The 13798-nt window shown below is 43.2% G+C and overlaps 1 protein-coding gene and 1 non-coding gene across 4 annotated transcripts in view; both read left to right on the top strand.

Moving 5' to 3' along the window:
• The first annotated feature begins 3048 nt into the window (after window positions 1-3048).
• On the top strand, window positions 3049-3120 carry TRNAC-ACA (transfer RNA cysteine (anticodon ACA)). The gene has a single exon. It is a non-coding gene; the product is annotated as a tRNA-Cys (tRNA).
• Window positions 3121-6891: 3771 nt separating this feature from the next.
• Window positions 6892-13798, top strand: part of SLC25A16 (solute carrier family 25 member 16) — a 28995-nt gene continuing 22088 nt past the window's right edge. The window contains exons 1-2 of one of the 3 annotated variants that reach the window (XM_069571882.1): window positions 6892-7172; window positions 13151-13243. Coding sequence is in view for 2 of the 3 variants with exons in the window: in XM_069571881.1 (XP_069427982.1) it covers window positions 7046-7172; window positions 13151-13243 (220 nt within the window). In the remaining variant the exon portion in view is untranslated. The remainder of the gene's footprint in view (window positions 7173-13150; window positions 13244-13798) is intronic. The other 2 variants (XM_069571881.1, XM_069571883.1) reach the window with 2 other exon arrangements.

Here is a 13798-nt window from a genome sequence, read left to right as displayed (position 1 = left end):
AAGGCCACATTAGTGATTCAACTTAGCAAGAAGGCTGTGGGCTTCAGTGCTTGAAAATATCTAGTCACCTTGGTCCTGGGGCAGCCCTGCTGGATCACTGCCCCTCAGGACCCAGTGTCCTCGCCTGTAAAACAGGCACAAGAGTCACTGGTTCTCTCCCTGTCTCTTCCCTGCCCCTCCTGTCTCCCTCTCAGGCCCCAGGAGACTTGGCTCTTGGCTCCTGGCCTCAGGATGAGCACCTAAGACTCAGTTCCTGGTGTTGCCTTGCTGAGGCCCACAGAGTATATCTTACTCGTGGAGTGATTGGCATGGGCGGGGGGAACTGCCTCAAATTATGAAGGGGCTCCAAGCTCAGGGGAGGAGGGTGTATTTATCAAATAAGCCACAGAGCTGGGCTTCCAGGCCAGACACCAACCTTCCAGGAGTCACTGGGTCACCACTACAGTGACCTCTGCACGCTCCCCTCCCCCACACCTCAGGGAAGCAGCACAGCTTTGAAGAAGGCTTTCAAGGACCCTCAAGAGCTCCTCATCCTACAGTTTTCCATCACCCCTGCTCCAGTGGTCTGCCTGTACCCAGTGAACTCTCTTTGATCACCCCAGAGCAAGACTCCAGCCTCTATGACCTTCTCTGAGCTCCTAAGGGCAGAACAGTTGGGAATCAAAGGAGAAGCAGCCAGGAAACCACCTGAGGTAAGATTAAAGGGACCAGAGAGGTTCATCAAGATTAAGGAGATCCAGCCACCACTGCACACATCCTAATCTTGTCAGCAACCTCACCCCTTTGAAACTTTGCAGAAGAAGGAATGAAGACTGTTACTGCCTTGATCCTTATCACATACCCTTGCCTGACTATATAATCTCTACCTAGGCTTCCATGGTGGCTCAAAATTAAAGGATCCTCCTGCAGTGTAGGAGACCCTGGTTCGATCCCTCCGTTGGGAAGGACCCCTGGAGAAGGGCATAGCAACCCACTCCAGTATTCTTGCCTGGAGAATCCCCACGGACGCAGGAGCCTGGCGGGCTACAGCATAGGGTCACTAAGAGTTGGACATGACTGAGCAACTGACACATATCCTCACCAGGGATGGAGGCACAGTCCTTGAGGCACTAGCCTACTATGTTCCCCCTTTACTTGGAAAAGTAATAAAGCCACTCTTTCCTTTTCATTTTAAAAAAGGAAAGGAAGAGAATGAGTTTTGGTAGAGGTGAGGGTGAAGTGGGTTCAGTTCAGTTCAGTTCAGTTCAGTCGCTCAGTCGTGTCCGACTCTTTGCAACCCCATGAATCGCAGCACACCAGGCCTCCCTGTCCTATATCTTTCCTTTTCTCCTTAGCTTTTCACTTCTCTTCTTTTCACAGCTATTTGTAAGGCTTCCCCAGACAGCCATTTTGCTTTTTTGCATTTCTTTTCCATGGGGATGGTCTTGATCCTTGTCTCCTCTACAATGTCACAAATCTCCGTCCATAGTTCATCAGGCACTCTATCTATCAGATCTAGGCCCTTAAATCTATTTCTCACTTCCACTGAATAATCATAAGGGATTTGATTGAAGTCATACCTGATGGTCTACTGGTTTTCCCTGTTTTCTTCAATTTGAGTCTTAATTTGGTAATAAGGAGTTCATGATCTGAGCCACAGTCAGCTCCTGGTCTTGTTTTTGTTGATTGTATAGAGCTTCTCCATCTTTTGCTGCAGAGAATATAATCAATCTGATTTCGGTGTTGACCATCTGGTGATGTCCATGTGTAGAGTCTTCTCTTGTGTTGTTGGAAGAGGGTGTTTGCTATGACCAGTGCATTTTCTTGGCAAAACTCTATTAGTCTTTGCCCGGCTTCATTCCCTATTCCCAGGCCAAATTTGCCTGTTACTCCAGGTGTTTCTTGACTTCCTACTTTTGCATTCCAGTCCCCTATAATGAAAAGGACATCTTTTTTGGTTGTTAGTTCTAAAAGGTCTTGTAGGTCTTCATAGAACTGTTCAATTTCAGCTTCTTCAGTGTTACTGGTTGGGGCATAGACTTGGACTACTGTGATATTTAATGGTTTGCCTTGGAAACGAACAGAGATCATTGTGTCATTTTTGAGTTTGCATCCAAGTACTGCATTTCGGACTCTTCTGTTGACCATGATGGCTACTCCATTTCTTCTTAGGGATTCTTGCCTGCAGTAGTAGATATAATGGTCATCTGAGTTAAATTCACCCATTCCAGTCCATTTTAGTTTGCTGATTCCTAGAATGTCGACGTTCACTCTTCCATCTCCTATTTGACCACTTCCAATTTGCCTTGATTCATGGACCTGACATTCCAGGTTCCTATGCAATATTGCTCTTTACAGCATCAGACCTTGCTTCTATCACCAGTCACATCCACCGCTGGATATTGTTTTTGCTTTGGCTCCAACCCTTCATTCTTTCTGGAGTTATTTCTCCACTGACCTCCAGTAGCATATTGGGCACCTACTGACCTGGGGAGTACCTCTTTCAGTATCCTATCATTTTGCCTTTTCATACTGTTCATGGGGTTCTCAAGGCAAGAATACTGAAGTGGTTTGCCCATTCCCTTCTCCAGTGGACCGCAATCTGTCAGACCTCTCCACCATGACCCACCCGTCTTGGGTTGCCCCACAGGCATGGCTTAGTTTCATTGAGTTAGACAAGGCTGTGGTCCTAGTGTGATTAGATTGAAAGGAAAAGAAGAGAATGAGTTTTGGCAGGGGACAGGGTGAAGTGGGTAGTAATTTTAAATATTACAATTAGGAAGAGCCTCCTTGAGAAGCTAGCTGTTCAGTCTCCCAGTCGTGTCCAACTCTTTGCGACCCAATGGACTGCAGCATGCCAGGCCTCTCTGTCCCTCACCATCTCCCAGAGTTTGCCCAAGTTCATGTCCATTGCACCAGTGATGTCATCCAGCCATCTCATGCTCTGATGCCCTCTTTTCCTTCTACCCTCAATTTTTCCCAGCGTTAGAGACTTTTCCAATGAGCTGGCTGTTTGCATCAGGCAACCAAAATACTAGAGCTTTAGCTTCAGCATCAGTCCTTCCAACTTCCCTGGTGGCTCAGGTGGTAAAGCGTCTGCCTACAATGCGGGAGACCCAGGTTCGATCCCTGGGTTGGGAAGATCCCCTGGAGAAGAAAATGGCAACCCACTCCAGTACTCTTGCCTGGAAAATCCCATGGACGGAGGAGTCTGGTAGGCTACAGTCCATGGGGCCGCAAAGAGTCGGACACAACTGAGCAACTTCACTTACTTACTTAGCTTCAGCATCAGTCCTTCCAATGAGTATTCAGGGTTGATTTCCTTTAAGATTGACTGGTTTATCTCCTTGCTGTCGAAAGGGTTCTCAGGAGGCTTCTCCAGCACCACAGTTCAAAGGCATCAATTCTTTGGTGCTCTGCCTTCTTTACAGTCCAACTCTCACGACTGTACATGACTACTGGGAAGACCATTGCCTTGACTTTATGCACTTTTGTTGGGAGAGTGATGTCTCTGCTTTTCAACACACTGTATAGGTTTGTCATAGCTTTCCTGCCAAGAAGCAATCGTCTTCTGATTTCATGGCTGCAGTCACCATCTGCAGTGATTTTAGAGCCTAAGAAGAGAAAATCTTGTCACTGCTTCCACCTTTCCCCTTCTATTTGCCATGAAGTAATGGGGCCAGATGTCATAATCTTAGTTTTACTAATAGTTTTAAGCTAAATTTTTCACTCTCCTCCTTCACCCTCATCAAGAGGTTCTTTAGTTCCTCTTCACTTTCTGCCTTTAGAGTGGTATTATCTGCATATCTGAGATTGCTGATGTTTCTCATGCCTATCTTGATTCCCCTTTTAACTCATTCAGCCGAGCATTTCCTATGATGTGCTCAGCATATAGGTTAAATAAACAGGGTGACAACAGACAGTCCTATCATACTTCTTTCTCAATCCTCAACCAAGCAGTTCCATACAGGGTTCTAACTGTTGCTTCTTGACTGGCACACAATTTTCTCCAGTTAAGACGGTCTAGTATTCCTGTCTCTTTAAGAACTTTCCACAGTTTTTTATGACCCACACAGTCAAAGGCTTCAGCGTAGTGGATGAAACAGAGGTAGCCAAAGATGGAGAAGCTGTATACAGTCAGCAAAAACAAGACCTGGAGGTTGACAAGCTTACATATGTATAAAATCTGAAGCAGGAGATTGGAGGAAGTTACATGGAATATCTAGGGGTAAAGAAGTACAGGTAGAAATAACAGCTTGTGCAAAGCCCTGGGAGAGGCATGCCAGGTATTTATGAGGAACAAAGAAGCCAGTGTAACTGAAGGAAGTTCTAGGCATTGAGGTCAGAGACATAACAGTAAACCATTGTAGGAATTCCCCAAGTGATATGGGAAGCCACCAAAGGGTTTTGGGATAAGATGTGACAAGGTATGCTTTAGGTTTTAAAAAACTGTTTTGATTGCCATCTTGGGAATAGACAGTAGGAAGCAATAGAAAGTAGGGAGATTATTTAGGAAATTAGTCAAGCTTTATGGACTGACAATGGAGTTGTGATTTAATGAAATGAGGAAAGGTTGCACGTATAGCATGTTTGAGAAGAAAGATGAGGAATTTAGTTTTTAATATGGTGGCTCAGTCAGTAAAGAACCTGCGGGCAGTGCAAGAGATCTCCTGCAATGCAGGAGACCTGGGTTGGATTCCTGGGTCAGGAAGATGCCCTGGAGAAGGAAAGGGCAACACACTTTAGTATTCTGGCCTGGGAAATCCCATAGACAGAGGAGCCTAGCAGGCTACAGTCCATAGGGTCGCAAGAGTTGGACATGACTTAGTGTTAAAACACCACCAGTGGCAAACAGATGCCAATTAGATAAACAAGTGGTGAAATGGGAAATATGAATCAATACAGTTGGAGAGTGAGTGGGAAGGGCTGGAGATTGGGAGTCATCAACCTATAAAAAGTGAAAGTTAGTCACACAGTCATGTCCGACTCTTTGCGATTCCATGGACTGCAGCCTGTCCCACTCCTCTGTCCATGGATTTCTCCAGGCAAGAGTACTGGAGTGGGTTGTCATTTCCTTCTCCAGGGATCTAACCAACCTGGGGATCGAACCCAGGTATCCCACATTGCAGGTGGATTCTTTATCAGCTGAACCACAGGGGAAGCCCCATAAACCTGTAAATGCTATTTAAAACTCTTATGGTAGTGGGTTAAGATCCCATGGACTGTAGCTCACCAGGCTCCTCTGTTCATGGGATTTTCCAGGCAAGAATAATTTAAAACTCTAAGGTTGGGTAAGATCTCTGAGAGTTGTGTGTAGTAACATTTGTAGGTTGAGTAGTTTAATAGAGTAGCCAGCTGAGTAGAGAAGAAATAATTGGCTATTTAAAGTCACTAGACTTGTCAGTTATCATGTGTATAAACTTTCCATCTTGGACCTGGACTCAGTTTTGGAGTTGAGGGCCATTATGTGATAATTTAAATCTATAAGGTATGTTTCATTTGTAGTGGAAATAGATGAGAGGAGATACCAGTACAGCTTACAGGACAGGGAAAAAAAAACACAACATGTTAGGACTAGGAACCAGACAATTTTGCTAGTTATTTAATAAGAAAGCATAGATCTTTCTCTTTTTTGATATATAAAAAAATCTTATGGAAGTTTTTCTTTTTAATTGTAATAAAACATACTTCACAAAAAATTTACCATTTTAACCATTTTTAAGTGTACAATTCAGTAGCATTAATTACAATCACAATGTTCTGCAACCATCCACACTTTCAGGGCCTTTAAATTCTTCACATTAGGCAAATTATAAATAATGATAGCATTTTCTGGTGGAAATTGAGTATTAGGAAAATGGGAAAAAACAAGTTTGAAATCTGAACTCTTCATTAGTGATAAATATTCCCTAGAAAGACTTTGCTGAGGCTTATCCATAGAAAGCGAAATGGGGAACCAGTGTCAAAAATAGGAAAGGTTGGAGTAAATACTAACAAAAATCTTAATACTTTCTGAGAGGATAAAGGTTCAGAACAACTTTAGTCACAGTGAATAGGAATAAATTTTGGTCAACTTAGAGTTGATGAGGGATGCTCAGGAAGAGAACAGTGCCAGGTAAAGGGTGGTTTAAAAAGACAGTCTATAATGCAGTGGGACCAGGCAGAAGAAACTTGGAAGTTCCTGGGAGTTTAGGAGTTGGTGGGGAATAGGGCAGAAATCCAGAGCAAAGCAAAAGGCACAGATTCAGAAAGTCCTGGCAAAGCAGAAGTATTTGTGTAATTCCTAGGGCCCCAAAGAAAGAAGATCTTGCTTTAGCAATTATTCTTTGGCAGAGCTGATGGGAATGGAATTGAGCGACTGAACTGAACTGAACTGAACTGAGGGGGTTGATGCTGCTGCTGCTAAGTCACTTCAGTCATGCCCGACCCTCAGCGACCCCATGGACTGCAGCCTTCCAGGCTCCTCCGTCCATGGGATTTCCAGACAACAGTACTGGAGTGGGGTGCCATTGCCTTCTCCTAGTAGGGGGTTATGGAGGCAGAAACTGAGGCTCGTTAAGAAGTTCAGAGAAGGCAGAACTGATTTGGTGAGAAAGAGTGTGCAATGTGAGTACAATTTCATAAGTTCCTGGAAGGAGTGAAGAACCGAAATTTGGTTCTGAAAAGGTTCATTTTAGGGAGTTCAGAAGGAGCCCGATGGACGGTTACAGGACGGGAGAGAGCTTTCCGAGGCGGCGAGTTTGGAAAGGATCTTCTCCCCTGGCCATACTTCCCTTCTTCTGTCTGTAACAGAAGAGGCCTGAAAAGCGAAGCCAGAAGTAGGGATGTGGGGTGAAGCTGGGTGAAGGGGAGTCGCCCTGGCATCCTGCCGGGGCGACTCCCCCAGCTGGCCTTGACCCAGGCCCCGCCCCTGGTTACGCCATCAGCCCGCGCCGCGCGGTGCTGCCCGTGGTATTCCGCCCCGCCCGCGCGGCGGTCGGTGGCCTGTCACTGTCTGCTCCGTCCATGGCTAGGGCCCTTGGGTTGTAAATTGACGACCAAAGCTCCCGACGCGGCCCTGGTCCTGATGGCGGCGGCGGCGGCGGCGGCCCTGGCAGCCGCCGAGCCACCTCCCGCGATGCCGCAGGCGGCAGGAGCCGGAGGGCCCGCCGCCCGCCGAGACTTCTACTGGCTGCGCTCCTTCCTGGCTGGAGGTGGGTGACCCCCTGGGGGACCTGGCCGCGCGCGGAGTGGCCAGGGCGGGATCCCGGGCGGATCGGGTGTAAGCAGCAGAGATGACATTCTTCGACTCTGGCTGCTCCAGTGCCCAGCCAGGTGTTTGCCCGACCTGCTGTAGTCTCTAATAATCACTGGACTAGTGACAGCAGGATTCTGGGGAGAAACGGCCCCGAGGATAGGCTGGGGATGTGAAAGGGCATAACCAGGCACCCATTCTTCAAAGCTGAATAGCAGGGAAAGGAGGGGAGCCCCGTAAAGGACCCCAGGATTTCAGTGAAACATGCTGGGCACTCCTTTTCTTTATAGAGACTGCGTACGATCGAGTGTAGAATTGGATTTTGCTGTTTGCTTTGCTTAAAAGAAAGCAAAAAAAAAAAAAAAGGGCAGCAAATACTGGAAGACAGCTGTTTAAGAATGACTGGGAAATTGTGCAAAACTGTCCACAACCAAAACTGGTTCCCGTGGTTCTAGCAAATTGTACAATAGCTACTTGACATGTAGCTGGTGCAACCCTACTGTTGGTGTGAGTGTGGGGCCGGAAGTTTCATGTTATCTCTCAGAAATTTCTTCTGCTTTCCCATAAAGAGAGATTTCAGTCTCTACCCTCTCTTAATTGGCTGGGTTGTCATCACTTAATTTTTAAGGCTGGGACTTTTTAAAATTTCGTATTATAAGCACTTGTAGAAAGATATGTGTACATTGCAGTAGTATTAATAATTATTTTGTTCTGCTGATAAAAACGGAGAAGGCAATGACGACCCACTCCAGTACTCTTGCCTGGAAAATCCCATGGACGGAGGAGCCTGGTAGGCTGCAGTCCATGGGGTCAGGAAGAGTTGGAACCACTAAGCGACTTCACTTTCACTTTCATACATTGGAGAAGGAAATAGCAACCCACTCGAGTGTTCTTGCCTGGAGAATCCCAGGGACAAGGGAGCCTGGTGGGCTGCCGTCTATGGGGTCACACAGAGTCAGACACGGGACTGAAGTGACTTAGCAGCAGCAGCAGCTGATTAAAAGGTCATTATTTGTACAAGGAAATATTTGAGTGCCTGCTCTGTCTCAGTGTACATCAAGGAACAAAACAAGGATCCTAGAGTTTATATTGGTTGGGGACTTGTGGTGAGAAAGACAATGAACAACATGAAAAAAATAGGTTGTACGGTATATTAGAGATGACAAATGAAATGGGAAGAAGGAAAAAGGATAATGGGCCAAAAAATGGAGAAGCTAACTGCTACAGTATTAAATAGGATAATTTGTGGTACATCTCACTGGGAGAATGACACAAGCACACTTGAGAAGGGGAGGGAATTTAGCAAGTTGATTTCTAAGGTGGAGCATTCCAGGTGGAGAGAAAAGCTAAAGCAAATACTTCAAAGTCAAGGAGGGCCTTGTCATTCAAAGAACATCAGTGAGACCTGCGCAGCTGGAGCCAAGTGATATTGATGGGGCAAGGAGTTTAGAAAGTTAAAGGGGACAGGAATTGAAGGGTCTTGCAAACCACTGTAAAGATTCTGATTTTTACTGGAGTGAAGTAAGGAGCCATTACAGGTCTGTAATAGAGAAGTGGCCTGATATGACATATTTCCAAAGGATCTCTTTGGCTGCTCTGTGGGGAATAACTGTAGGGATGTAAATACGGGAGATGGGGGGGGGCAGTTTGGTGGTTTTTACAATAATTCAGATGTTAGATGTTGGGTACTTGAATCAGGTTAGTAGCAGGGGAGGTGGTGAAAAATTATGATAATCTGAATATGAAAAGAATACATGGTTTTCTGACAGGTTAGAGATAGGGTAAGGAAGAGAAGTCAAAGGGGACTTATTTTGGTCTGAACACCTGAAAGGATGAAGTTGAAACAGGCAGCCTGTAGTTGGAACAGCTTTCATGATAGTGGTGGGGAAAGATCAGGAATTCGGTTTGGGCATGTTATATTTTGTGATGTTGACACTGGAGTAGAGTCTTGGTAACATGTAGGCCAGGTTAGCAACTAGGACTCTCATATGCTACTGATGGTAATGCAAATTGGTACAGTCACTTTGGAGAACTGGCTGTGTGGTTATCTATGGGCATTTGTATACCTGCAGTTGATCCAGCTATGATCCAACAGTTCCACTCTGAGGTATATACCCAACATAGGTATTTATGTTCTAATTTTTGATATTCATACTATCCCTAAAGCAGAAGCAACCCACATGTCCATCAGTGTTAGAATATATAACTGAAATATGGTATTATCATAGAGTGAAATGCTAATAACACTGAAAATGAGTAAATTCCTGCCACATCAACGATGTGTATGACTCTCACAAGTGTAATAATGAACAGGAGGAAGCCAGATGCACTCACTACATACTGTGTGATTGTATTTGTATAAAGCTCAGAAACAGCCAAAGCTAAATTCATATTGTTGGAACGCAGAGGACATTTGGTTGTCTCTGAGAAGCAACAAATAGTGATTTGAGTATAAGAGAGGGACTTTTGGGAGACTGGTAATGTTCCATTTGCTTGATTTGGGTGACCTTTCTGTGGATCACGGAACTAAGATCCCATGTCCTGAGACTAAGAGTTTGCATGCTGCAATGAAGATCCCTTGTGTGGGACAGCCAAATAAATAAATATTAAAAAAGGAGTACTGACCTCAGAATGTAATTGTAATGATTAAATTTAAAAGTACCTGAAAAAGCCTAGGCACAGTGCTTGCAGTTGAATCTCTTAACCTAGTAACTCGTACAAAGGAAAGCATACTTGTTTTTTTTACTGATGATTAGCAATGGTCTTTGGCAAATATCTCAAGTTTAATTGCTTAAAATGAAGATAAAGGCTACTTGACCTAACTCAGTGGACTTTTGTAATGATTAATTGAGCCATAAAGTAATATGATGAGCAAGATATTATAAAAGAAACTACTTATTCAGCAGATTCTAAATAATTTTTATATGGTTAATTCATAATGACTGGGAAGATAACAAACTATTCTGAAACCAAATATACCCCAATGCAAATTATTTTTAGTTTATCCTCAATTTTGAGTGACCATGACTGTTATTTCCATTAGTTCAGATAAGAGAAGCTTGATATAGAAGCTTACATGTGGATTTAATATTTGAGTACAAATAGGCAACTTATTTTTGGATATCTCAGAATATGGGTTTTATCACCAGTTACATGCTGAGCTATTAAGTAAATGTGTGTGGATTTGAAAAGATTTTGTCTTACATTTAAAAAAAATTTGTAAAGTAAGACTGCATTCATTCATTCATTGAGTAAATGGGTATTGAGTACCTGTTGAATGCCAGCCCCTGAACTAGTCTCTGGGGATGTGGTAGTGAAGCGACCCACGGAATTCCAGTACTCTTTTATCTTTCTTAACAAATATGTGATGATGAACATAATCATAGAAAAGACACCAAAGGCTTTTTTGTAAAAACTCATTTGGTTGAGTGCTTGCTACATATAAGCTACTTCACAAAAGTGTCTTAGTCTGTTCAGGCTTCTGTAACAAATATACTATAATCTGGGAAACTCATAAGAAAAAACTTCTTTTTCCAAGTTCTTGAAACCAGGAAGTCCAAGGTCATGGTGCCAGCAACTATCTGGGGAGACCCTGCTTCATCATAGCTGTCAACTTCTCACTGTGTTTTTACATGGTGCAATGGGCCAGCGGTATCGCTGAGGCCTCTTTTTTGGGGGGATGGTGCTTGTGGGATCCTAGTTCCCTGACCTGGGATGGAACCTCTGCTTTTCTCAGAGGGAGCACAGAGCCTTATCCACTGGACCACCAGGAAAGTCTCTCTGGGGCCTCTGTTATAAGGGCATTAATTCCATTCATGAGTGTCCTAATTACCTCCTCTAATACCATCTCCCACCTCTAAATACCATCACTAGGAATTAGTTTTCAACATACAAATTTTTGGTTCAATTCAATTTAGTCGCTCATTCGTGTCTAACTCTTTGTGACCCCATGGACTGCAGCACACTGGCCTTCCCTGTCCATCATCAACTCCTAGAACCTACTCAAACTCATGTTCATTGTGTTGATGATGCCATCCAACCATCTCATCCTCTGTTGTTCCCTTCTCCTTCTGCTCTCAGTCTTTCCCAGCATCAGGATCTTTTCAAAGAGTCAGCTCTTCGCATCAGGTGGCCAAAGTATTGAACTTTCAGGATCAGTCCTTCCAATGAACGTTCAGGACTGGCTTCCTTTAGGATTGACTGGTTGGATTTCCTTGCAGTCCCAGGGACTCTCAAGAGTCTTCTCCAACAACACAGTTCTAAAGCATCAATTCTTTGGCGCTCAGCTTGCTTTATAGTCCAACTCTCACATCCATACATGACCACTGGAAAACCATAGCCTTGACTAGACGGACTTTGTTGCCAAAGTAATGTCTCTGCTTTTTAATATGCTGTCTAGGTTGGTCATAACTTTTCTTCCAAGGAGCAAGTGTCTTTTAATTTCATGGCTGCAGTCACCATCTGCAGTGATTTGGGAGTCCCCCCAAACGAAGACTCACACTGTTTCCATTGTTTCCCCATCTATTTGCCATGAAGTGATGGGGCTGGATGCCATGATCTTATTTTTCTGAATGTTGAGCTTTAAGCCAACTTTTTCACTCTCCTCTTTAACTTTCATCAAAGGCTCTTTAGTTCTTCTTCACTTTCTGCCATAAGGGTAGTGCCACCTGCGTATCTGAGGTTATTGATATTTCTCCTGGCAATCTTAATTCCAGCTTGTGCTTCATCCAGCCTGGCATATTGCATGATGTACTCTGCATAGAAGTGAAATAAGCAGGGTGACAATATACAGCCTGGATGTACTCCTTTCCTGATTTGGAATTTCGAGGAACACAAACTGTATACAGCAAAAAGTCTTCATATATTATCACCTTAGAAGCATGCCACGCTAGTAGGGCTGAACTGGATTCTGATTTATGTTAAAGCCCATGTATGTACTTTACTCTCATCAACATGTCTGCACAGTGGCATGTGGTAGGGACAAAATACATAATTGCTGGATGACTGAATGTAGTAGTGAAGGGACCCACAAAGTTCCAGTACTCTTGCATCTTTCTTAGCAAATATGCAGTGATGAAGAGCTGGACATAATCATAGAAAAGACACCAAGGACTTTTTTGTCTACCTTTTTATAATAGTAATAACTCATTTGGTTGAGTGGTTATTACATGTAAGGTACTTCACAAAAATGTCTCAGTCTGTTCAGCCTTCTGTAACAAAAGTACTATAATCTGCGTAACTGGTAAGAATAAACTTCTTGTGCTGTAAGTGAATAACTGAATTTTATGGGTAAAATTTAGTTATTTCTATGAGAAGTCATCCAGAAGAAGATGTTTCAAACAGAGTCTTGTAGCTATGTAAATACCTCCAAGTATCTGTCCCATCACCACATTTAGCAAGATTCCAGTGTTCATCAGCAATTAGGGGGCAGATTTACACTCTTTAAACTTATTTTCAAGCCTGACATGCTCAATTATTAAGTTATAGAGAATGGGAGCCAGTCGTCTTCATGTCTCTGCTTCTGGGCAGTTCTCTTTGTGGAGATCAAATGAGAGATTAGAGAGTTTGCTAGCTGAATCAGTTCAGTTCACTTGCTTAGTCGTGTCTGACTCTTTGTGACCCTGTGGACTGCAGCACGCCAGGCTTCCCTGTCAATCACCAACTCCCAGAGTTCACTCGAACTCATGTCCATTGAGTCGGTGATGCCGTCCAACCATCTCATCCTCTGTCTTCCCCTTCTCCTCCAGCCTTCAATCTTTCCCAGCATCAGACTCTTCAATGAGTCAGTTCTTCGCATCAGTTCAGTTGTGTCTGAATTTATTTATTAGCCAAATTTATGTATTTATTATTTGTTTATTAGCCAAATAAATTTAATCATAATTTCTATTTCGAAAGAAATGGTATGCCATGGCTTCCTGATCTTTTCAAATTTTGTAGGTATTGCTGGATGCTGTGCCAAAACAACAGTTGCTCCCTTGGATCGAGTAAAGGTTTTGTTACAAGCTCACAACCACCATTACAGACATTTGGGTGAGTTGACAGATGCTGAAGATAAAAATGAAAATGTTATGCATTTGCTGGCTTGGTTTCTAGTTGTGAATTATAGTGGAAAGAGGAAACAAAAGGGTGTTTAAGTTTGGAGGCAAATTTACAGGAGATGTAGCTGTTACCATTTTAATATTTTCATTTGCGATAGTGGTTATGTAGTTATCATTTTAGGGTACTAATGTACTCTGAACTAAAATCTTTGAATCATTGAAGTAAATACTACATATTTGTTTATTGAGATTAACAAATCACGTCCTTAACAGACACACGTAACAGCTTAGCTTGATTAAAAAAAAAATACAGTTAGTGATACAGATTAGGTTGTTCCTTTAAACGCTTAAGTGTGTGTTGTAGATACCTTAGGACAAACAGAATCCAGTGCAGTTAGTATATATTGATAAACTTGCATTGTTAAATAAATATCAAGTCCTTAGTTCTTCCTTACAGACATAAAAATCAGCTATTATAATTAACTTGGACACTCTAATAACATATCATTGGTGGAAGTAAGAATTTTTTATAGCTCTATTTGGAGGG

Source organism: Ovis canadensis, chromosome 25, assembly GCF_042477335.2.
Source record: "Ovis canadensis isolate MfBH-ARS-UI-01 breed Bighorn chromosome 25, ARS-UI_OviCan_v2, whole genome shotgun sequence".
NCBI classification, from domain to species: Eukaryota; Metazoa; Chordata; class Mammalia; order Artiodactyla; family Bovidae; genus Ovis; species Ovis canadensis.
The sequence above is the reverse complement of the archived record's forward strand: the minus strand, read 5'-3'. Positions and strand labels throughout refer to the sequence as shown.